Source organism: Anolis carolinensis, chromosome 4 (genome assembly GCF_035594765.1).
Source record: "Anolis carolinensis isolate JA03-04 chromosome 4, rAnoCar3.1.pri, whole genome shotgun sequence".
In the NCBI taxonomy this organism is placed as follows: domain Eukaryota; kingdom Metazoa; phylum Chordata; class Lepidosauria; order Squamata; family Dactyloidae; genus Anolis; species Anolis carolinensis.
Genome location: NC_085844.1, coordinates 57,075,347 through 57,099,836, shown reverse-complemented (window position 1 = coordinate 57,099,836; position 24,490 = coordinate 57,075,347). Strand labels below are relative to the sequence as shown.

At 40.6% G+C, this 24,490-nt stretch overlaps 1 protein-coding gene across 1 annotated transcript in view; it reads left to right on the top strand.

Moving 5' to 3' along the window:
* The window catches only part of gata6 (GATA binding protein 6), a 46,951-nt gene extending 31,428 nt beyond the window's left edge, over window positions 1–15,523 (top strand). Inside the window, exons 5-7 of the mRNA XM_003219675.4 lie at window positions 1,032–1,119; window positions 1,205–1,314; window positions 14,022–15,523. Of these exons, the coding sequence (XP_003219723.1) occupies window positions 1,032–1,119; window positions 1,205–1,314; window positions 14,022–14,192 (369 nt within the window). The 3' untranslated portion in view covers window positions 14,193–15,523. The remainder of the gene's footprint in view (window positions 1–1,031; window positions 1,120–1,204; window positions 1,315–14,021) is intronic.
* The last annotated feature ends 8,967 nt before the right edge of the window (window positions 15,524–24,490 follow it).

Genomic DNA, 24,490 nt, shown 5'->3' with positions numbered 1-24,490 from the left:
GCCATAACCGTTAAAGTGGTGTCAAACTACATTACTTCTACTGTGTAAATGCACCCTATGTGTGTGTCAGACAGGAGAATAAAAGGATGGATCATCTGTCCATTTTAGAGTTTTGCCAATTTACACCTTTTTTCAGTGTCAGGAGAGACTAAGCTCCCTCTGTCAGCTCCAGCTCTCCATGCGGGAACATGAGAGAAGCCTCCCAATTTACACTGATTAAGTAAGACATGAGGAGGGTTTAGCTGTTCATCTTTTCTGTCCAGTGGATCTTTTTGCTAAAAATCTGCTACTGTAATCGAGGCAGGGAACTAGCTAAACCAGCCTCAGGCATAATTTGCGTATGTGTGTGTGTGCACACACGCGTGCCATGGATGATGTTTTGCATCCAGAAATGCCTCAGCCTGGGATTTACTGATGGCAAGAATATGCCTGGCAATAGATTATCATCCAAAGCAATTGGCATTAATGCAACTGACACCTCTGGATTAGAATTGCCCCCTGCTCCATCTGAATACCAAAAGTCAAAGGATGGGGTTGGATCCCTTGGCTTAGCATACACTTTCAACTTTTCAAATATGGACAGTCCAAATCAATCCTCTATCATCCCAGTTTTTCAACTGTTGTCACAATGTTCCAGGTTTGCTCTCCTCCTGTCATTTCCCTCCTTTGTCCTCACCTTACTTCAGTGGCTGCAAACTGGGTCTCTGAGTATCAAAGCAGTTTGCACTAAATCAGCTCAGCAGAGTAGAGAAGTGGACAAATTTTGCCCTTGCGGATAGACTCAACCAAAAGCAAATTACTGCAGCTTCTCCAAATTTGTGTGTTTCCCATTAACAACTTACTCTTCATTAATTATTTTTGCCATCTTGACCACACTCAGATGTTGCTTGACTGCACTGGTTATAATCTGTGAAATGTGAGAGGGTATGCAACACATTTTTGGTTATAATGAGATGGCTCTAATGGAGACAAATAAACTTCCTAAAGGGAAGCAGTTTGTGATTTCTAATGCTTTTATTTTTCCCTTTTAGGTCCCTCGGCCCCTTGCTATGAAAAAGGAGGGGATTCAAACCAGGAAACGCAAACCAAAGAACCTGTCTAAGATAAAGTCTTGCTCGGGTAAATATAAGGAGAGTTGGTGGAGGGACAGAGATTTGGCCACCTAGAGAACACACAGTTCTAACTGGTTGTGCTTCAATTGCAGGTAATAATACCAATAATGCTGTTCCTATGACTCCAACTTCCACGTCTTCTACGAACTCAGACGACTGTAGAAAAAATGCTTCCCCAAGCGCACAACCCACAGCCCCAGGGGTAAGTGATAAAACTGTATCCATAATTGTACACACATAGATTTCCGCAATGTCTGTTATCTCAATTTCGTTTATCTTATCTAGTAGAACAGTAATCAAAATAAACTTTTCAGTTTGTTAGCTGATACTGGAGTCAGAATTTCACAGGAAATTGCCTATAAATGCAAACACAATGTAAAATGAAAGCACTCCGCAAACATCTTTGGGGAGATATATAGATATATGGATGTAAATACAGAGGACTTTTCCTTATTTATATTGTGTCATACTATTGTGTTGTGCTCTGCAGGACAGTAAGTATTGGCCTTGATCCAGGGTGCAGTGATCCACAAGCTAAGCAAGCTTCCTTGGGCAGCACACATTGTAATATGAGGCAAAACCTTCTAAATTATGGTTATGTATCTGTGAGCCGCCCCGAGTCCCTCTGGGGAGATGGTGGCGGGGTACAAAAATAAAATAATAATAATAATAATAATAATAATAATAATAATTATTATTATTATTATTATCATCCAGGAACTATACATATGGGGACTTTCAAAAATATTGAATTATGATTATATTTATTAATAAATTCATTTTTAAAAAATCCCACCTTTCTTCTAACATGGAACACAAGGAAGGCTTACAAGTCTAAAACAAGGTGAATAAAAATTCCGATGATAAAATAGTTAAAATACTGGTGAAAAAGAGACTAGAGAATGATTCATGGAGAAAAATTCTACAGCTTGGGAGCAGCTACTGAACAATCCTTGTCCTCTTCCTTAACAGACAATGGTGTGAAAGGGAGTCAAATATAGCAGTATATTGTTGCTGTACTCATGGAATACCTCCCTTTGCTGATATGGAAGGGAGGGGAATGAGTGCAAAAGAATTTTTAAAATTTCAAATACATATTTTGTTTTGTCATCTAGTAAAATGGATAGCTCTATTGTATTATTATTACCGTAGCTACCTTAATTGTTGATCATGTTCACTAGCCATGAGAAACCTGATGGATTTTTAATGTCCTACTTTTCTGAGCCAAGCATATGCCTGGGTTGCAAAACATGCGAACTAGACTTGGCTGATTAATGATCTCCCTTTTAACCAAATAGCCACTTAATTATATTTTAATGTTACCAAAATAAGAGAATCAGAGGTATTACAGAACCTATAAAATAACTAATGATTAAGAAAATGAAGTTGCCTTTTGTTAGGAAAAGAGACCACTATTTTGCATGGGTACCAACAGTATTTTACCTCCCAGCCTCCCTGCAAGGAAAGGATGCAATTTCCAGTCCATTCACAAATGTAAATTTAGATGCATAAAAAGAAGGAATTTAGTAGAATTTAATTCAGAGTCAAATATAATTATATCACTAAGATTTTCACTGAGCTTAACTGGAGTCCACTGGTCCCTTCTTTCAACACCATAGCATCTTTCTCCCTCTTATAGTCAATTAATGCAGCAAATGTTGTAATGCCTAAAACTTGCTTCTTAAGGCGACTGCCTCACTCTGCCTAATGGTAAGGACAGTCCTGTATCCACTGAAAAGTTATTGGGGAAAACATCATCCCCAAATATGTGCTGGGGAGTCTCAGATTTTCAATATGCATCCACCATATATTCCTGCATATGGTTAAGGGTTTCTCATATTTATCCTATAAAATGCTGGCCAGATGTTGTATTTTCAGCAATGAATGAAGTGTAAAGACCGGTGTGCTATTTTGAAAGTTAATCACAAGCATATAGCAAATGAACACACCATCTTGGGTCTCTAAAGCAGTTTTTACAGCCAGATGTGTTGCGCTGCAAGTCACAGCATCCCCGGCAAGCACAGCATTGTGGGAGTTTCCACTCCTCAGAACTGAAGTCAGTACCAGGCAGTCAAAGGCTGCCCTCAGCCAACTTCTATCCTTGGCAAAATGCTCAAAATGCAAATAACAGAGATAACATTGAAGCTCTATGGTGAAGTTGCAAAACAGCTGAGGAGGAATTGCTTTCAAGGTTCTGGAACAAAAAGAATGACAACAAGGAACATCATCAAGGTTGCTGAAAGAGTATATATACACAACACACAAAGTTAAAAGATAATGCTTTTAAAAACGTACAAACAATATTAGTAAAAGAAAACCTGGACAATGACTAGGGTGAAAGGGATTTGAAAGTTTTGTCAGAGGAGTAAGGAACAATTGCAGTGCATTTCTCGAGGAAATAAAAGTAGCAGAAAATGTTATCATTTCTTCCGAGAGCTCAAAGGTTACCTTTTTGAATTACAGTTCCCTAAATTCCCCACCCAGTCAGTAAGTTAGCTGGTAGATCGCAAAGTAACTTTATTCTGCTTTGGCAGTAACGATGCTAGTTGTCAACCACAAGAATACAGTATTAAAAGACACACAACACTGTTACTTTCCCCATATTACACATTTTCTATAGAAAACCCTAATGTAGCTATGAGGTTCCCACAGCAATCATTAACAAGCCCCATTATCCAATTCACATTATTTGTTAATACACACCATGTGAAAACAAGCTGATGCAATCATACAACAGCTGTTGGCTGTGGTTGTTGAAGAAGGACAGATGTTGCTCCACAGAAAATATTGGTTTTCGGATTGTGTGGATTGCTTAGTTGCTCACTGTTGTTAAAGTTCTCAGCCTGAAAACTGTGTTTGTTTAAAAATGAGTTTTGTGTCTAGTGTGGGATTCACAGCTTTTGGCTATCCTGAGGGATTCTGGAAGCTGGAGGCTTGGAAGTTATTTTTCAAAACTTTTTCAGGTTTTAAACAGCAACTGGTTTATGTTTTTTATAACTGGTTAAAAATATCAAGCTATCTGTGTAGAGCAATGACCCATCTCTGGGAAGTACAGCACTTCCATGTTCCCTGTTGACTGAAATATAGAGGTATGCTGCCTCTAGCTGTTATTATGTGTTGCTATTGTTTCTGACTTACAATGGGATTTTCTTGGCAAGGTTTTTTCAATTCTGAGAGAGTGTGACTCACTTATGCTCTGGTCTCCTTAGTATGTGGTATAATGGTTTGAATTCAGCTCTCAACCCACAATCTACCATGATGTTACTGGAGGCAAAAGATAGCCATGAATATGTCTGTTCCTGCTTTTAATACTACCCAAGTTGGTGCCCACTCCTATACATGGAAAAAATAAATTATGTAGCTTGATTATCTACTATGTGAAGAGGTATTTGTTTTTGTTGCAATGTAATATTTAATAGCTTTAATTATCTTTGTAGACCACCATGGGATGGCTTTGTCTAGGAAGTCAGTTGTTCCCAACCTTTGGGCCTCCAGATGTTTTGGACTTCAACTCCCAGAAATCCCAGCCAGCTTACCAGCTGTTAGGAATTGTGGAAGCTGAAGTCCAAAACACCTGGATGCCAAAAGGTTGTGAACCACTGATCTAAACCAAGCCTTGCTAAAGAAACAATGGAACAGGAGCAAAGAGAAGAAGCTGTATCATTGGACTTTATATGAACAAGACTGTTTCTGATGACCAAGTGAAAACTCAATTAGTGCAAAATCCACAGACTCCATTGTCAGGATATGTATTTCATTTGGATAAGAAGAGACATCTAAGATTTGAACCTAAATGGTTCAGCAGATTTCCCTGGTTAGCCTACTAATTTCATGTACAAGGTGCATTCTGTGAGTACAGTGTGGTGTTTGGAGAAGACTTTGGGGTAAATATGGTCATCAGAAGCTTGGTACATTGGTTGCTAAACCATTTGTGCAATGGGGAAATGGAATAGAAGTCTTCAATGGACATCAAAAAACAGAGTACTATCAGAACAACTTGTACTTGGCTGAAAACTTCTTACTAATTCACAGTGGAAAACGTCTTGATGATAAAGGAAATACGAAAGCAGAAGAAAACAGAAAGAAACTTCTGCCAATTGTGGAAGCTATTGTGCTTTGTGGCCGTCAAGAACTGGCTTTAAGAGGGAGTAATGATTTAGGGCCTATTACCTATGAAGAAGGAGCCCGGGTGGCGAAATGCGTTAAAGCACTGAGCTGGAGACCGAAAGGTCCCAGGTTCAAACCCTGGGAGTGGCGGGAGCGGCCACTGTTAGCTCCAGCTCCTGCCAACCTAGCAGTTCGAAAACATGCCAATGCGAGTAGATCAATAGGTACCGCTCCGGCGGGAAGGTAACGGCGCACCATGCAGTCATGCCGGCCACATGACTTTGGAGGTGTCTACGGACAACGCTGGCTCTTTGGCTTAGAAATGGAGATGAGCACCAACCCCCAGAGTCAGACATGACTGGACTTAACGTCAGGGGAAACCTTTACCTTTTACCTATGAAGAACCTTAGCACAATGATGTTAATTTCAGGGCCTTGTTGAGATCTTGTGCCAGATCAGGAGACACTCGCCTGAAAAATCATCTCGGGGGGTCAACCCCTCCCAAATTTTTTATCTGGCCTGTCTGTGGTCAACCAGAAAAATTTCAAGTTGACACAAAAATTACAAAGAATAGGTTGGGAACTGAATCTGAGAGTGTTTTTAGATGCTGATGGTTTCAGTTCCCAGAAGGAGTAAACTGCAGAGAAAATTATTTATTACCCTTGTTTGGACAATGGTGTCCCGATAAGCATCATTGTGGAGATTAAGCAAAATTGATATTATTAACAATTACCATATTAAACTTTGGCTACAGATCCTCTCCCACTTGGTTCCTGCTCCACATGAACTCCCACAATCCCCCAGGAGTTGTAGTCTGACATACAAATGGAAGAATACTGGCCTATGCAAATACACATGACACTGATTCCCATGTTATTTCTAATTTTGCCCCATGCTTACTAGATTTCTTTAATTAACATATAACACCAGCATAAAGCCATAGACTCTTTAGTATTTTCATCTGTTGCATCTCCATTTGTTAAGCCCCTGCTTTTGCATTCACTATGGGATAGTTTATTGCCTGTATGTGTTGCATTCCCTTTGTAGGATGATCTGAAGCTAAAGTGGAATATTCTTTCAACAGCTCACTTTCTGAAACTCCTTAAATATTTTTAAAACAAACTGAAGGCCAAGTAAAGATATTTTGGCACCAGCCATGGAGCAGCAAATGCTCCCCCAAGGAAAGTGCATGGTACCCAAGGCCAGACAAATTATTTTGGAATCTGAAGACATTAAACTCCACAAGCATGTTTCCTTCTCCATGGCTATAAAATACAACAACAATAATAAACAAAATAGTTATTGTCTACATCAGGCTATTCAAAATCCTATTAGCACAGGATTCAAAGCTTAGCTGCGGATTTGCTTTTTTATAAAAAAATAAAATGCATTCATTAAAAGTTTTAATTATAGATATTTTTAGTAAAAGTCTAGCTTTTAATTAAAGTCAAAATAAAATCTTAACTTACATTAAAATGTGCAATTACAAGTTCTAAAGCACTTCATTTTTGTATACTTTCGCTTATGATTTCACTGGAAATTAAGGGGGAAATGCCTGAGATTTGGCTCTGTGTTCCAGAGTGATTTATCTCTGCTTTTTGTTTTCCAAAGGCATTGAGTTTAATGTGTTTGAAGCACTGCCAGAATCCTCAATCCAGGAAATCAGTGTGATAAGTCCTAAATCATCCAATTTTCCCTATTTGCTTTCCTTTTCAGCAGTCATCATTCCCAGTACTAGGAGACTTTAAATTGCATAGTTGAGTAAGTTGCGTATTTTGTCTTGAATTGTACTTTTAACATTTCAAGTTAATGGGCTTATTTATATATATGATGTTTTATCCTACCTTTTTCCTACTATAGAGGTAAAGGTTTTCCCCTGGCATTAAATCTAGTCGTATCCGACTCTAAGAGTTGGTGCTCAACTCCATTTCTAAGCCGAAGAGCCGGTGTTGTCTGGAGACACTTCCAAGCTCATGTGGCAGGCATGATTGCATGGAGTGCCATTATCTTCCTGCCAGAGCAGTACCCATTGATCTACTCACATTTGCATGTTTTCGAACTGCTAGTTTGCAGAAGCTGGGGCTAACAGCAGGCACTCACTCAGCTCCCCAGATTTGAACTGCCGACCTTTTGGTCAGCAAGTTTGGCAGCTCAGCAGTTTAACTCGCTGCGCCACCAATCAATAACAATGAATGCTAAACAATGCTAATTAAATACAGCTCAAAGATACTAACATGTAAACATAAAATTTAAGAATACAGATAAACAGTTTATACTGTCAGGTTAAAAATATTGAGATGCATTATAGCTTTATGCCAACCTTAAAATCCCAACCACATTGCAGAGAATTGTTTTTACTTGCCAATGAAAGATGAGATGGGACTTGACCATCCTAGCCTTTCTACAGAGGGATTTCCAAAAAGTCTAGGAGCAGTGATTGAGATGGTCTTCTCTCTTATTCCCACCAAACTTGAAGACATGTAGACTCTAGGGCAGAAAGATAGAGGAAAATTTTCAGTTTCCCCTTCCCTGCGTCACCAGGGAGTGCATGGTCATGCTAATCTGAACTCAAGAGCATACCTACCCTGTAGAAGTAATACAGTTTGATAGCATTTTAACTGCCATAACTTAATGCTATAGATTCCTAGGAATTGTAGTTTAATGAGGCTCAGGCCATCTTTGTCATAGAAGGATAAATACTTTGTGAAACTACAGCCCCCATGACACTATTGTTGAGTCATGGCACTTAAAGTGGTGTGAAACTGAATTAATTTTACAGTATAGATGTTCTCCAAGACTTCAGTTTTTTTTTTTTTACTCGTTTCTGATCTGTTTTGATGGGGTTTGGAGTTTCAAAGAAAAGGGACATTATAGACATATTTTACAATGCTTTGGGGCTTTTAACCCTTTCCTCATAGTTACACCTATGTGTGCATAAGTGTAACTATGGGGGAACAACATGAAGGCATTGCATTCCATTAGAATCCCCCCCGCCCAAAAAATAGCATTTCCTTCCATTTTCAGCTTTTTAGCCTTCCTGAAACTTTAAATTGTTCACACCAAAAACGTTTACATACTTGCTGTGTTTGCATTCCTCCTCTTTTTCTTTAGATTCTTAAAATGAAAATGATGTGTCAGAAGTCATGCCCCATGTTTATTATAAACATTCAAATGATACCTGGCCTTTCAACATTCCTGAGTAAAATAACATTTTCTCTGAGGTTTGGAAATTCTAATTTGATAAACTCCCTTAGATCATTTAAATTGTCTACGAGACATTAATTTTGGTACATTCTGTTTTTCTAAATATGCAGCAAAAGTTTTAAGTTACTGTAAAGCTAGAAATTTGGATGCATATTTATCTTCAAGTTGCCTGTCGATTTGTGGTGACTCTATGAATCTCATAGGATTTTCTTAGGCAAGGAATATTTAGAGTTGTTTTCCGCAATATAGAAATTAACATACTGAAGAAATATTGGGGGGGGGGGGGCGGAGGAATTCTTATTTGAGTCTCTTTTGGTTTACATTGTCCTTTTGCTCTTATTTGCCTTTTCCAGCTAGTAGAAACTGGCAAAGCAATTCCAGTATGGTTGTTTAGCTTAAACTTGGGAGCATATATCAAGGACAAACCATGATTTCTCATTCTGGCTTGTAAAGCAGTCACCAAGTTCAGAGTTCTGGCATAGTATTCTGCATGAATACCTATGACAAATACCATCTACCATTTCACATATTTTTGGTCATGTCAGAAGCGAATTGAGGACATACTGCAAGTTGTTTCTGGTGTGAGAGAATTGGCTGTCTACAAAGACATTTCCCAGGGGAGGCCCGGATGTGTTACCATCCTGCTAGGAGGCTTCTCTAATGTCCTCGCATTAGCTAGAGCTGTCAGACGGGAGCTCACCCCATCTCTTGGTTTTGAACTGCTGATCTTTAGGTCAACAGTTCAGCTGGCACAAGGATTTAACCCATTGTGCCACTGCGGCAAAAAAAAAAACTGGCACATGTGTAACCTAGCAACATCAGAGTGTGGTCAAGGTGGCTAAAGTTATTAATGATTAGGAACACATAAGCTAGAAAAGACTGCAGCAGTTTGCTTTTGCCTGAGTCTGCTGCAAAATGTCTAGATCGCCATTACAATAGACAGAAATTTATGGATTGTGATCTGTGGAGTTTGGCTATTTTTGAAGTGATCGATACTGAAAGTGTAGATATGTGCTACAGGGAATTTGGGAGTCATGATGCACTGAGAAGCTATCCGCCATCCCTTCTTGTGGTCGAATTTTGATTAAAGAAGGGTGTTGTAGTAGATGGGGCTACTAATAAGATGGGAGTTTGTAGCCAATCTTTGCATGTCCTATAAGATAAACAATTCGAAGAAGCAAATTGTGCCTTCAGTGAAAGTCTGGGGTTTTTTAATATTAGAAAATTAAGAGTGCAGATTTGAAAGTAGAAGAAATGTTACCTCAGCAGTAGGGGAGATGTTAAACATTTAGGCTGCATTGAAACAGGTCCTTCTGATGAGCAATTCTATTTCCTGTAGTTGTCTGAAGCTAATCTCTCTGATTCAATTTAAGCTCCAATTCATCCTCACTTGGCAGTTATAAAAGAGATCTTGTAGGGTTTTTTTTAAAAGTTATCGTGAACTCGAATGAATTGTGATCATTCATAAAGAGTGATCCAGCAGGTACTCATTTACTACAGCAGTCGGGCTGTTTTTCCATTCCATTTTCTTATCTCTTGTCACAAGGTCAGCTCCTGGAATTTGCACTGATATTATGTTTTGAATATCTACCAGAAGTTCTCATGTAGCCCAGACCTTGTGTCTGTCGCAAGCAGTGGCACTCAGAGCAGTGCACCATGCCAGCGATAAAGCCATTTACATGTTTGTGCTTGGCCCAAAATAGGGTTTGATGTAAGATCGTACTTTTTGGCTTTTAAAAGTATTTTTAGAAGAGGAGTGTAAAGGGAGTCTTTAACAACATGGATATTCTTGACATGGAAGTTTTCAGAGTAGTTTCCATGTTGATCCGTTATGCCAGGGAGAGAAGATGAGAAATAATTCTGTCTAGTAATTTCACATGCTTTCATGAGTTGTCAGGCATATGCATAAGTACAATGGGGGGAAATTAAAGAGAGGAGGGGAAAGAATAACACAGGCACAGACACACACTACATTTTCCCCAGAACTGGAACTAAAGGAAGATTTAGTTTTTAAAATTTCTTTTATATGTGCTATAGTTAATTAGACTATATATTGAATTAAGAACATTTTTAAAAGAAAAGAACAGTCTATGTTTTATCTTTATGAACAGTCAGTTCCCCAAAGCTTGGACCTTTTCACTTGTGACCAGACAGTTTGGACAGCTGCATCCTGCCCTTTGTGAAAAAAGTGCCACATTTCACTCTCATATTACACTTCCAGTAAGAAGCTCACTGGCAAGGTCAACTAACTGGTGGCTTCATTGGTAGTGCAAATGGTCAAACCCTTCTAAGAGAAGTCCAGGACCATTTGCTTCAGGCTTGGTGGAGGACTTGCTGATCCAACTGGACACACCATAGCTGGTAGGCAGAGAAGCCCCTTGCAGATGTTCCAGGAGAGCATGGAAAAGGAAAAGAAGGCAAAAATAGATCCCCAAAAGTCATGGAATCACACAGGTTGAATCTGCCATCTCCATCTCTTGGTTGATAAGTCCTGCTTGGTGGGCACATGATTGCTGCTCCCTTGTTTGGGATAAAGGATGCAGAGAGTCAGAGTCATATTGCATCTCCCTTACTGATCTTATCAATAGACTTGTTCCTAAAACCTGGTATCAACTGTTGTTATTTCGAAGACAACTGGCCTGTTAGTGTGGGAGGGGTCCTTGGGTTTCGCCCATAAAGGTCCAGTAATGAAATAATGATTTCTTATTTGAAAATACTAAAATACTTGAAACCACAGTATAATTGCATGATCTTACACTGCTCTTCTTCAGAAAGATCCATCAGACACTGTTAGAAGTGACTATCCAGTCAATTTTAAATTTTTTAAAGATAAATTCAAGAACATTTCAGCTTTCATCCTGGGAAATGGCTTATTTGGCAGAGATCCAGACAGTAAAGTTGACAAGTGTTTTCATTTTGTGTAAAATAAATGAACCAGAAGATACAATTTTCACCTAAAGTATAAGTGGGTGATTTCAGTGGCCAGATGAGAAGAGTTTTTAGAAGTTTTTCTGTTTTTTGTTTTGTTTGATGCTTCTAAAAATGTCAAGTCTTACTTTTTTTTTGGTTTAAAAAGTTGCCTACTTTAAGGATTTAGCATTTAAAACATTTAATTTATATCCTAATTTACTCCTGTCAGAGGATCTGGGTATGTTTACTTGGTTTACTGAGGAGCTGGCAGCGATGAAGCGAAAGAAGAGGGAACTAGAGTGCATGTGGCGATCAGGGTATAACGAGTCAGACCGAACACAGCTAGGCTCATATCTTAGGGCATATGCCGTGGCAATCAAAGCTGCAAGGAGAGTCCACCTTGCGGCCAACATTGCGTCCGTACAGAACTGTCCAGCGGCGCTGTTCCGTGTCATCAGAGGGTTGTTAACTCCCACCAATCAAGGTGGGAGCCCTGATAACTCTGCAGCCCGCTGTGAAGCATTTGCTCGGTTCTTTGCGGGCAAAGTAGCTCTGATCCGTTCCGACTTTGACACCATATTAACGGCAGTCTCTGAGGATGTAACGAGTGCACCTGCTTGTCCAGTTTTGTTGGATTCATTTCAATTGGTTGAGCTCGAGGATGTGGACAAGAATCCTTGGAGAGGCGAGACCGACCACATGCATCCTGGACCCCTGCCCATCCTGGCTGGTGAGAGAAGCCAGAGGGGGTTTGGCCGAGTGGGTGAAGGTGGTGGTGAATGCCTCCCTTTGGGAGGGCAAGTTTCCAGCGAGCCTAAAAATGGCTGTGATCAAGCCGCTGTTGAAAAAGCCATCATTGGATCCCACTCAATTCGGAAACTTTCGGCCTATTTCCAATCTCCCCTATTTGGGCAAGGTCTTGGAACATGTGGTTGCTTCGCAGCTCCAGGGATTCTTGGTTGACACTGATTTTCTGGATCCGGCACAGTCTGGCTTCAGGCCGGGACATGGTACCAAGACAGCCTTGGTCGCCTTAGTCGATGATCTTCGCCAGGAACTGGACAGGAGGAGTGTGTCCCTGCTGGTTCTGCTGGACCTCTCAGCGGCCTTCGATACCGTCGATCACGGTATCCTTCTGGGACGCCTCACGGGAATGGGACTTGGAGGTACTGTCCTGCAGTGGCTCCACTCATTCCTGGAGGGTCGGTCCCAGATGGTGTCATTGGGGGACGCCTGCTCGGCCCCACAACCGTTGACTTGTGGGGTCCCGCAGGGCTCTGTATTATCTCCCATGTTGTTTAACATCTACATGAAGCCGCTGGGAGAGATCATCAGGAGTTTCGGGGTCCGGTGTCATCTGTACGCAGATGATGTCCAGCTCTGTCACTCCTTCCCACCTGTCACTAAGGAGGCTGTTCAGGTCCTGAACCGGTGCTTGGCCGCTGTGTCGGACTGGATGAGGGCCAACAAATTGAAATTGAATCCAGACAAGACAGAGGTCCTCCTGGTCAGTCGGAAGGCCGAACAGGGTATAGGGTTACAGCCTGTGCTGGATGGGGTCACACTCCCCCTGAAGGCGCAGGTGCGCAGTCTGGGGGTGATCCTGGACTCATCGTTGAGCCTGGAGCCCCAGGTCTCAGCGGTGGCTAGGGGAGCCTTCGCACAATTAAAACTTGTGCGCCAGCTGCGACCGTACCTTGGGAAGCCAGACTTGGCCACGGCGGTCCACGCCCTTGTTACATCCCGTTTAGACTACTGCAACGCACTCTACGTGGGGCTGCCTTTGAAGACTGTTCGGAAGCTTCAGTTAGTCCAACGGGAGGCTGCCAGGTTAATAACTGGAGCGGCGTACAGGGAGCATACCACTCCTCTGTTACGTCAGCTCCACTGGCTGCCGATTAGCTACCGAGAACAATTCAAGGTGCTGGCTTTAGCCTATAAAGCTCTAAACGGTTCCGGCCCAGCTTATCTGTCCGAACGTGTCTCCCGCTATGACCCACCTCGAAGCTTAAGTTCGTCGGATGAGGCCCTGCTCGCGGTCCTGTCAGCCTCACAGGTGCGGCTGGCGGGGACGAGAGACAGGGCCTTTTCAGTAGTGGCTTCCCGCCTATGGAACGCCCTCCCCATTGAAATCAGGCAGGCTCCCTCCCTCCTATCCTTCCGTAGGAAGGTAAAAACTTGGTTGTGGGGCCAGGCTTTCGAATAAGAATCAGCAGCATTAATTACTATTATGTATGCTGGAACTCAATTGACAGACCCAGTCTTTTAAACTTGTACACGCCTATCTATATTTTATAAATACATTTTATGAATGTTTATGTAAGTTAATTTTTTAACTGATTTATAGTGTATTGTACTGTTTTCATATGTCTGTTTTATTGTAAGCCGCCCTGAGTCCCCTGTTGGGTGAGAAGGGCGGGATATAAATATTGTAATAAATAAATAAATAAATGTTGTAGGACTGGCAACAGCAAATCTGGAAAAGGTTTCACTCATGCTTCCTCTTGCACCAAAATTCATAGACATTTGCTTGCTTTGATGAGTTAAATGGTGGATGCTGGGGTCAATGACATGAGCCGTGGCAGCGTTTATTTCTTCAATAACTTTTCTTTCCCCTGGAAAATGAGTTTTCAACAACAAAGAAGTCTGTGTTTCTGAACTGTTTGCTTTCCTCCAATTTTGTTATAGGTGGTATCTTCAGCAATGCCCACTCGGGGAGACAACGCCAGTCCGGAGACAAATTCCCTCAAATATTCTGGTCAAGAAGGGCTTTATCCGGGTGTCAGCCTGAGCTCCACTGCAGAAGTGACGGCCTCGGTGAGACAGGAGTCTTCCTGGTGTGCCATCGCTCTTGCATGAATCGGCGACAAGTAAATGGTGTTGGAGACTTGCACTGGTCAGCAGCCATCTACACTTGTGTGGTGCATTTTTGTTCTTTCAAGCAGTCCAAGAAGTTATGACAAATGAGGACAGGAACATTCATTGCCCCCAACATATCTGTGCCTTGATTCTTGAGATGTTTACTCCCAGTGGTCTCTGTGTGATTGTCCAGCTCCTCAGCTATGCAAGAGACTTGAAGGAGCCTGAACCACTTACGTTCAATCGACAAAGGAGTGCCTATCTGCACTATGGATAGATCTTCACCACAACTACCAGTACTGCCTTGTGTAATTGTGGATGGGGTATTCGTTTTACTCCCACTCTCCCCAACATCCAGGATCGGACTAATATTGACATGGTTTTGTAGACAAATTAGGCTTAGCTTGCATTCTAAAGGATAACGCAACACAGAACAACTGTGCAACATGTTCCAATGTGTGGATCTTGGACTTCATGGTTCGATGTGATCTCCTCTTGCAGCTCAGTGTTCCAGCAAGCGCCTTCTGCTCACCACACGGCCTTATCATTTCTCAGTAGCTTTTCTGAAATGGAATTCCAATGAAGGCCAATGAAGGAAATCACATTCGGTACACCCTTCTCAAGTTAGAACATGCTAACAAGAACATACTATAAAATACACGTGTTTTTGGTTTTGACTATACTGTGATGGAGGAGGATAAATATTTCTATGTTGTGACTGGACAGTCAAAATTTCTAAACAGGGTAGCATTCAGAATTTTGCCCCTTCCATTTATACCATAATTTTGTTTTTATATAAGTGCAATTTGTGTTGCAGCAATCAGTGTTAAATCATAAGCAGAAGATTTAACAGCAGTTTTTATATGAATGAATGGAATGAATGTAAACCTTTTAACTTAATGGTACGTAAATAATTTAATAGAAAAAAAAAGTTAACCAGGCATCCTGATAGGGTTTTTTATTGCATCCAAATGTTCTATTTCTGTGTTTCTGATTTTTAAAACAAAACTTCCAAGAACAAATGTTTTCTCAGGAAAAAAATGACCCTAGCTGTCTATCTGGTCATAAGCTTATATATAGAAGTCATCCCCACTTTCTTTGCCACTGAATAAAATACGTGCTAGAAAAGTATCAATTGCAGTGAAACTTGACTACCTAGTGGATAAATGTGTAAATACTCCAACAGAATTGTAAGGCATCTTTAAATGTCTGTATAATGTAACCAAGCCATATCTAGGTTGGTTGACATTGAAACAATAGCAACAATGGGATGTCATGTCATTTGGACAGTTGTTTTCATGGGAGGTTTCAAAATAAAAGGGTTCTGTGTTCTTTCTGTACAATGTGATTTCTCTTTAGTACATTAAAAATAGAGAGTTACTTCTCAAGCATATCTAAATGCTAGTTTGCAAAGGAATTGGGTAAACAAAAAAGAATATTAAGATTTCTTTAATCCATGGAAAGAAATAATTTTAACGTGTTGTCGAAGGCTTTCATGGCAGGAATCACTGAGTTGCTGTGAGTTTTCCGGGCTGTATGGCCATGTTCTAGAAGCATTCTCTCCTGATGTTTCACCCACATCTGTGGCAGGCATCCTCAGAGGTTGTGAGGTCTGTTGGAAATTAGGCAAGTGAGGTTTATATATCTGTGGAAGGTCCAAGGTGGGAGAAAGAACTCTTGTCTGCCTGAGGCAAGTGTGAATGTTGCAATTGGCCACATTAATTAGCATTGAATAGCCTTGCAGCTTCAAAGCCTGGCTGCTTCCTGCCTGAGGGAATCCTTTGTTGGAAGCAGCCAGGCTTTGAAGCATTGCCAATAAAAGTAAAATGAAATTATAACATAGAATTATGTTTTGCTTCCGGAAATCAGGGTCTAGTTGAAAAGCTTACATGCATCACAACTCATAATGAAAATGTCTGTTTTCACAATAATATTCTATAGCACCCAGCTGGGAAGTTATGATGGCATAAATCAAATTAACACCATTGCAGCCCATTTTTTTGGTATTGTGCTTGATACTGAGACTGTTTTTGTACTGACAGTGTCCCTTGCATTTAAAAAAAGTGCTAGTTTATGAGAACTCACTCTTTCAGACAGAAATCTGTTTTCCTGTAGAACATTATCCAGGTTACAGTTAGAAAAGGGATGAGGAAATCTGTGTGCTTCCAGAAACTAATCGACTTAAGCTTCCATAATGACTGATATACTATCCAGAGTCAGTGGGAGAATGGTTCAGCAAAACCTGGTTGTACAAACATCCCAGCCTTCTCTAATATCTGATCTAATTTGGTCTGTCATTTGTGTTCTAGAAGGGCCCATCCACTGGCCATGGCAAAGTAGCTCTCAGATGTTTACAAGCATTTATGCTATCACTATGGACTTCATCAGCCAGGCAGGAGGGAAGTGGGGGAAAGTGTTGGGAAGTGTGGGGAGCTGTCTTACACTGTTTTCTACTGGCAAGTTCTATCTTTGGGGATGGCCAGCCATCCCACATTCTTTCCCCATCTTCTGCCAGTTTGACTCCACATTTTTGAACACCCAGCTCCCTGAAAATGGAGTCTTCTCTCCATTTTAGCATTTTAGCAAGACAAGATTCCCACGGACAGCCAACAGAAGTGGCTGCATGTCATGGGATGGTCTCCGTGAGTCTCCGTTATGCCCGCATGCTAAAATGGAGAGAAAATGGAGGAGAATTTCCATGTGATGAGGTCCCAAGTGTCAAGCTCAGAAAATTTGGACTACAATTCAGGAATTCAGTTACGAATGTGTAATCGAAGTTACAGATTCATGACCACAAAAGTGTAGTGAATATGCATATACAATAGAGTCTCACTTATCCAACATAAATGGGCCGGCAGAGCGTTGGATAAGCAAATATGTTGGATAATAAGGAGGGATTAAGGAAACCCCTATTAAACATTAAATTAGGTTATGATTTTGCAAATTAAGCAGCAAAACATAATGTTTAACAACACATTTGACAGAAAAAGTAGTCCAATACGCAGTAATGCTACGTAGTAATTACTGTATTTACAAATTTAGTACCAAAACATCACAACGTATTGAAAACATTGACTAAAAAAAATTGACTACTAAAAGGCAGACTGCGTTGGATAATCCAGAATGCTGGATAAGCAAATTTTAGGTGAGACTCTACTGTATCATGAAAGTCCCTCAGTCCTGATGTAGCAGATTAACCTCCTCCTCCTACAAGTAATATTTAGTGATAGAAAGAATGTGAGAGATCTTGCATCTAACTGTCACATTGGAAATGGCTCATGGGAAGGGACACAAATATCAGTGTACAGTGTCTTGGTCAACAGGAGGGAGAATAGATTATTATCATTCATGCCGGCAAGTGTTCAGTACAGTAGATTTGAGGAGTTTGGACCAAGAGACATCACTTACAACTTCTTCACATGGGCCACTGGAATCACCATGCATTGTGGTGAATGCAGCAACTGCCATTGGGGAATGTGGAGAACCCATTGCCTCCTAGCCCATTGCCCAGCTTAACAGGAAGCTGATCCCACGGGGGAAGTGTTGATCGTGTGCCTGCCCCTCTCCCCTGTTGCTTCCTGTGCAAAATGGGAAGTCTCCCACGTTGCCACCGCAATGGGATATGCTGGCACTGTGCTAGTTGACCAACAGAGCTTTGCTGAAAGTTCCTCTGCATCATGTGATGGGAGCCAGTCAACATGGGTCAACTAGGGCTGAACCAGAGTATGCCGCTGACATAAGCGCCGTCTGATGAGATAGTGTACTTAACTAAATAGTTGATATGAAAATCTTGGCCTTCCTTTTAGAACAAACACTTAAAAGGCCCAGCCACCATAACCAGTGACCTTGTAGGTTGGTAGGTTCTGGAAGCTGTAGGCAAACTTGTAATTCTTCACCTCCACATAGTTCTTTTTGGCTAATAAATCCCAAAACTGAAAGTTGATCAATGAAAATGATCCTGCTTTTAAACATATGCTTCCAAACACACCACAAGTATGTACTGTATATCTGAAATGTGTGGAGGGTGTTTGCATATTTTGGGTATGTGGGGTTTGTTTGTGCGTATGTGCAACTACATGTGTGCATGGTGAATTCATCATGTCTAGTGGGTTTGCCATTATCTATATATCCATGACAAATGGGATTGGGAAGATCAACTCAAAACCAACAAGTAGATCCTATAAAGGTAACAAAGAACAAATTTGGCAAGGAATCACAAATAGTCTACGTCCTGACAAGCAGGTTATTATCTTATGTTAGCCCTAACTATATGTTGGAAAAATGTGAGGAGGGCAAACTATATGGATCTTAATATGTGTATTCATCAGTACCTTGACGTATGGGAACCAAGCACCTTCATTTGAGTTTGCAGTGGCTGATTAATTCATGACGTGCCTCAACAGATGCACTTTTTGACCTGTACCAAAGGACAAATATGTATATTAGAAAAAGGTAAAGAAAGAGGCTGATGTCATGGAATATTTTCTCCTTGCCACTTTTTCCCTGCTGACTGTATGGAAAACAAAATCATGGAAATGCAGGAAGAAATGTCCTGACATCTCAGAAACATACGGTAAAGGGGACTTAGGCTAGTCCCAACTAATGTCACCCTCCTGTTCCAAGGATTTTTCTGTTCCAAGGGTGATTGACTCAGGATCAATCCCAATGTATTTCAACAGAGTCAGCTGACACATTCAAGAAAGATCTTTGGGAGATGTCCAGTCTACTGGTCAATAGTGCAAAATGAAATGTTTGAAGTGTATAAATATGATGTTTTTATGCAAACTCAAGACCATCCAGTGCTGGCACCAGCTCTTTAAAGCTGCCAACCCCAATCTAAAGAATTGTAGTGGAAGTTATAATGCAAAACATCTATAGATGGGAGTTGTAGTTAAACAACTCTCAGTTGGATTTTAGCTGGTGTGTAATATCAGGCAAAAGTATTTCCCAGTCTAGCTGCACCAGTCCAGTTATTTTGACTAACAATGGCAGGGCCTGAATGTGGGATCTAGGCATACAAACTATGTATCCCGGTAAATTGAGTCTTCTCCCCACATTTCGTTTGAATGCTTTTTTACAAGCTTACTTATTTGTGAGTGGCGCTTTATTGCATGCTTACTTATATGGTTCAATGAAAATATACAACAATGTTAGCTTGTGCCCCACTGTGATGGAAAAAACCTCCTGCTCCAGTGCTAGATTCAAAGCAGCCTCTACAAATCCCCTTCGGAGATTGATGGTGTCTTTGTAATGACTTGTTTTGTTATGTACAGTGGAGTTGGATTCCATCAGAGCAAAACAAGAGCAAAAATTCTTCAAAGCGTTTTTTTTGCTGAAACAGGGAGGTGGGGAGCATTTGTCATGACTCTTTTCCTCATCGGCAGAATTCCAGCTCTGAGAACCTGAAGTTCTTTCTTTTCTTTTTGAGAAAAATAGTCATCTCTAAGTATGGAGTCCTTTCTGGAAAATGTCTTAACAGTCCAAAGGTTATGACAATCCGAACGTTTTAAAACAAGAACACAGGCAGATACAATTTCTCAGCATGCCTCCTTTCTCCTCTCTTGCAAATGTTTCTGAGCAAAGAAATAGCAACATTTCTTTCCAAGGTTATCAGAAATGGCTAATAACTATCCAAGGGCATTATATAGGAATGGAGCTTGGAGAAGTTACTTTTTGGACCATGCTTCCCAGAATCATCCCAGCCAGCCTGGCAGTGGAAATCATGGTGCAAAAAGTAAAATTTCCAAGCTCTAAAGTAGTGGTTTCCAACCTTTTTTTGACCAGGGACCACTTGACCAGAGATCACTTTGACCAGGGACCACTTGACCAGGGAACACTTTGACTGGGGACCACTTGACCAGGGACTACTCTCCAACATTAGTACCAAAAGGGTTACAAATCAATTTTTGGTCAATTATAGATTCGGTTTGGTTATTTGGAATGCTGATTCAGAAAATTGCATTGTATAGATCACATCAGCTCTAGTTTCTGATACAGAACATATGCAATCCATTAGTTGCCATCTGCTCACCCACAGAAAACCTTATTTAATAATCTAGAGCTGATGTGGTCTATCCAATGCAATTTTCTGAATCAGCATCCCAAATAACCCCAGGAACAGGCCTAAAAACAAAGACACAAAGGTGCCCCCGCTTCCAGGCACCACATGTAACAGCTCTGTTCAGGGGGAGGGAGGAGGAGGAGAAGCAGCAGTCAGGAGGCTTGTTGTCGTGCCTTTTGTGGGTACCCAGCCTCTCCCTTCCCAACATCCCAGTTGCCTCGGCACTAAAAGAGGATTTCGCAAAACCAGTTGCAATGGTGTAGTAACAGTGTGGCTGTGGGCCATATTTTAGTTCTTGGGAACCACTGGTGGTCCATGGACCACAGGTTGTGAACCACTGCTCTAAAGAAAAGAAGGGAAAGGGAAATATGTTGTTCCAAGAGCCACAGAAGTAGCTGTCCTTGCAAAACTGTTTCCATATTGACCATGCTAGTAACTAATCACAATATCTAAACAGGAGAGAAATCAATGTTTTCCCATTTTCTTTATAGCAGCATAGTGAGATGTCCATCTGTGAGAGCAAGCTTGGAAAATAACACATTTTCCAAAAGCAAAGGACACTACACACATAACTTTGGGATGCAGTCAGCATACTGCAGTGTTTTTATGGAGTATTAAGGAAGTAGTGACACAAACAAGAGCAAGCTGGAACATTGAATCATTCAAATACAGACACTGGCTTACTTTTGCAGATCATCCCTTGCTGAAATATGTAACAAATTATTAAGCATCAAGTTCTTTTTGATGTTTTTGGTTTATATTGTTTGTGGCAAGAGGAAAAAATAAATTTAGATCTTTTACAGATGTGACTAGTTTTGATGTGACAATATAAAAGAAAGTAGTAACATCACTAAAGCCCAGGTGACCCTTTTTAGAGATTAGAAATTTCAGATTGTTTAAAGTCAGCCAGTTCTGTAATATTATTATATTATTTTACTACATATAAATTACACTCCCAAATCCATGCTCAATAAATTGGATGATGTCAGAAACTGAAGTAGTAGAAACAAACTGCATTTCAAGAGCATCAAATGTTGTATTATGCATCCAAAACCAAATCTGATTGTATCAGATAGAATTCTATTTAGTCACATGGAATTAGAAGAAAATAAAATAATGTGTCCAGTTCCTATCCGTGTTATTTGGCAAAACAGAGGATCATATGGGAGATGTGATGATTTATATCATGGAGCTGCTACACTTCAAGGCAAAACTGATGCAGTACAGTATGTGAAGGCCTCAAACCTCTGAGGATGCCTGTCATAGATGTGGGTAAAATGTCAGGAGAGAATGCTTCTGGAACATGGCCATACAGCTCGGAAAACTCACAACAACCCAGTGATTCTGGCCATGAAAGCCTTTGACAACAGAATGTGAAAATATCCATAGTCTTACAAGTAGGAAAATAGCATTACAAAAGGGCCACATGTCCATTAGTAATTCCACTTGCCCATTGAATTGTAACTAACATTCAATAACTCAGTTCAGTTCAATAATCTCATTATATTCATTTGATTTTTCTCTTATCAGTTTTTCTGAGCATAATATAAAGCCATTCTGTCTTAATGTTACTCTGAGATTACCTTCCTAGTTAAAGTAGTATAATGCAAGGACTCTAAAACAACAGCCCTTACCTTTCCCACTTACTCTCCACCCCCAAATGCAAACAAAACATAAATTCTGTTGGGAAGCAGCAGGGCAAAGGTCTCTGGGGCTGTGTTTATTGCACAACGTTGGGCCAATAAAACTGTACTTTGGCCAGGATTGACCGAACAGCAAGAAAGACCCACGCGCTACACTTAAAGACCTACCTTTTATTAGAACAAATGATTTATAGGCTTGATTTGATGTGGAGCTGAGGCTTTATGATGGGACACTGTACTATAGCACAAAAACAAAGGGCACGAGCACTGAACAGACAGGATTGCGCCAAACTAAAAACGACAGAGCTGCAGGAAAAGTTTTACAGTTAAAATTTGTTGCCCTATGTTTCGACCATGAACATTATGTTTCCAATAAAAGTGAAATAAATAATTTGTTCTGTGGGATGGAAATTTGGAATGAGCCCTCTCACAGAGTATAAGTTGCCCACTTTATTGAGTGAATGATGGCTAGCTTAAAACTGTTAAAACTGAAAGCAAACAGAAAAGATCTTGGGAAAACTACTTTGGCCCTGAAGGTTGGAGGGTTCTGAGAGATGTAGTCCAAAAATAACTTTTCCCAATCTCTGCAATGTATCATGTTTAATGAAAGCTGATTTACTTAGGTTTAAGGTAGATGATGAAGACACTGAAATATTTTTTTTTCCCGTGTCAGGAGCAACTTGCACCAAGTCGCTTCTGGTGTGAGAGAATTGGCCATCTGCAAGGACGTTGCCCAGGGGATGCCAGGATGTTTTTTGATGTTTTACCATCTTTGTGGGAGGCTTCTCTCATGTCCCCGCATGGAGCTGGAGCTGGAACTGATAGAGGGAGCTCATCCGCGCTCTCCCCGGGTTGGATTCGAACCTGGCAGCCTTCAGGTCAGCAACCCAACCTTCAAGTCACAAGGCTTTAACCCACTGTGCCATCGGGGGTTCCACTGAAATATTTAGAGATTCTCTGTACCTTGGCTTACTCATCCATCAAAATAGATAAATAGTCTGGAAATCAGAAGAAGACCATCACTTGGAGAGGTAGCTATGAAATAACTAAACAATATCATCAAAACTAAAAATTGAATACCAAAGTCAGGATTGCCCATGCCGTAATAGTTCTGATTTCTGTGTATGTTTGTAAAAAGCTGGACAGTGAAGAAGGTGGACAGAAAAAGTAATGAACTCATTTAAAATGTGGTGTTGGAGGGGAAATCTACAGATACTATGGACTACCTCCAAAGACAAATAAATAGGTCCTAGAATGAATCAAGTCTGATCTCTCTTTAGAATCCAAAGTGATACTGTCATACTTGAACATTTCAAAGGATTCACAATCTCCCAGGTTACCAAGCCACCTTGGTAACCTTTCACCGACACACCATGACCCAAATTTCCTCCTGTGTCCTCTTCAACATCACTTCAACAACCAGCATCTCCAGGATCAATGGAACTGGTTGAGCAATGGATTACTGGATCCTGAATTGGGCCAACCTTCTTTTGTGCCAGCCACATGGACAAAGGACTCACAATCACCCAGGCTTCTGCTTCAACCGGTGAGACTTCTTTGATTGGGAACTTTGGATTTTAGCTTTAAACTCTACCAGGCAGAGACTCAATTTCCATGTTCTCACTATCTGGGAACTAAATTGTTCGATAACATATACATATACATATAAACATATACATATATAGTAGAAATGGCAGTTTCTGCTGTTCATCTGGAGGAAAATAAGATAGATTCTATAAATTAAGATGGAGGTTGGAGCCACTCCTAATGAGAATAGAGACAACAGAACTTCAGTCTCCTTCCTCCTCCTCCTTTTTTTATAATGTCTGTCCAGACATTCTACAGAAAGTTACAAGGGTTATTTTTCAGTGAGAAATACATTTTCCAACAACCAACTCCGAACTCTGATTAATTAGTGTTTTCAGCTCAGGATGCAGAGGCTGGAAACAGGGGAAAAGAAAAGATGTGAACTCCAGTAAGGCCTAAAACTGATTTCAGAGAAGCCAGAAATATATTTGAGGGTAAATTGAACAAGATGCATTTGAAGAACACAGTATATTACTCTCTTTTCTTCCAAATTAAAGCTATTATTCTACAATTAAAGTGCCAACCTATTTACTGTTTATAGGTTTAAAAGCACTGAAATAGGTACTTGAGAATGACAAATGTTTTCTTTAGCTGTACACATGCATTTTCTTGTGATTAAGAGAGGAAGCCAGACTTCCTTCTTCTCAAGCAAGGCCAGACATAAAGTCTCACCATGCCAGACTCCCACAGCCTTCCCTAATCCATCTATCTTCTGGTCACACTTCTACCTCATGGTAATTGGAAGATGAGCTGATGAAGACATGGATTGAGCTTCCAATAAGGATAGTGCATTGGGGGGGGGGGGGGGGAATCTAAAATCCATTATGTGATGATACCTTTACTGAGATAACCAAAAGGTACAAAATGCATATATCATACTAGCTTTCAAAGTTTTACGGCCTTCCTCAACAGGCAAATATGGTAAACTAGCATATAGGGGAAAGAAAGTAATAAGTTGCATCTACGTGTTGGAAGGTACAGAAAATACAGACTCTGTATCAGTAAGT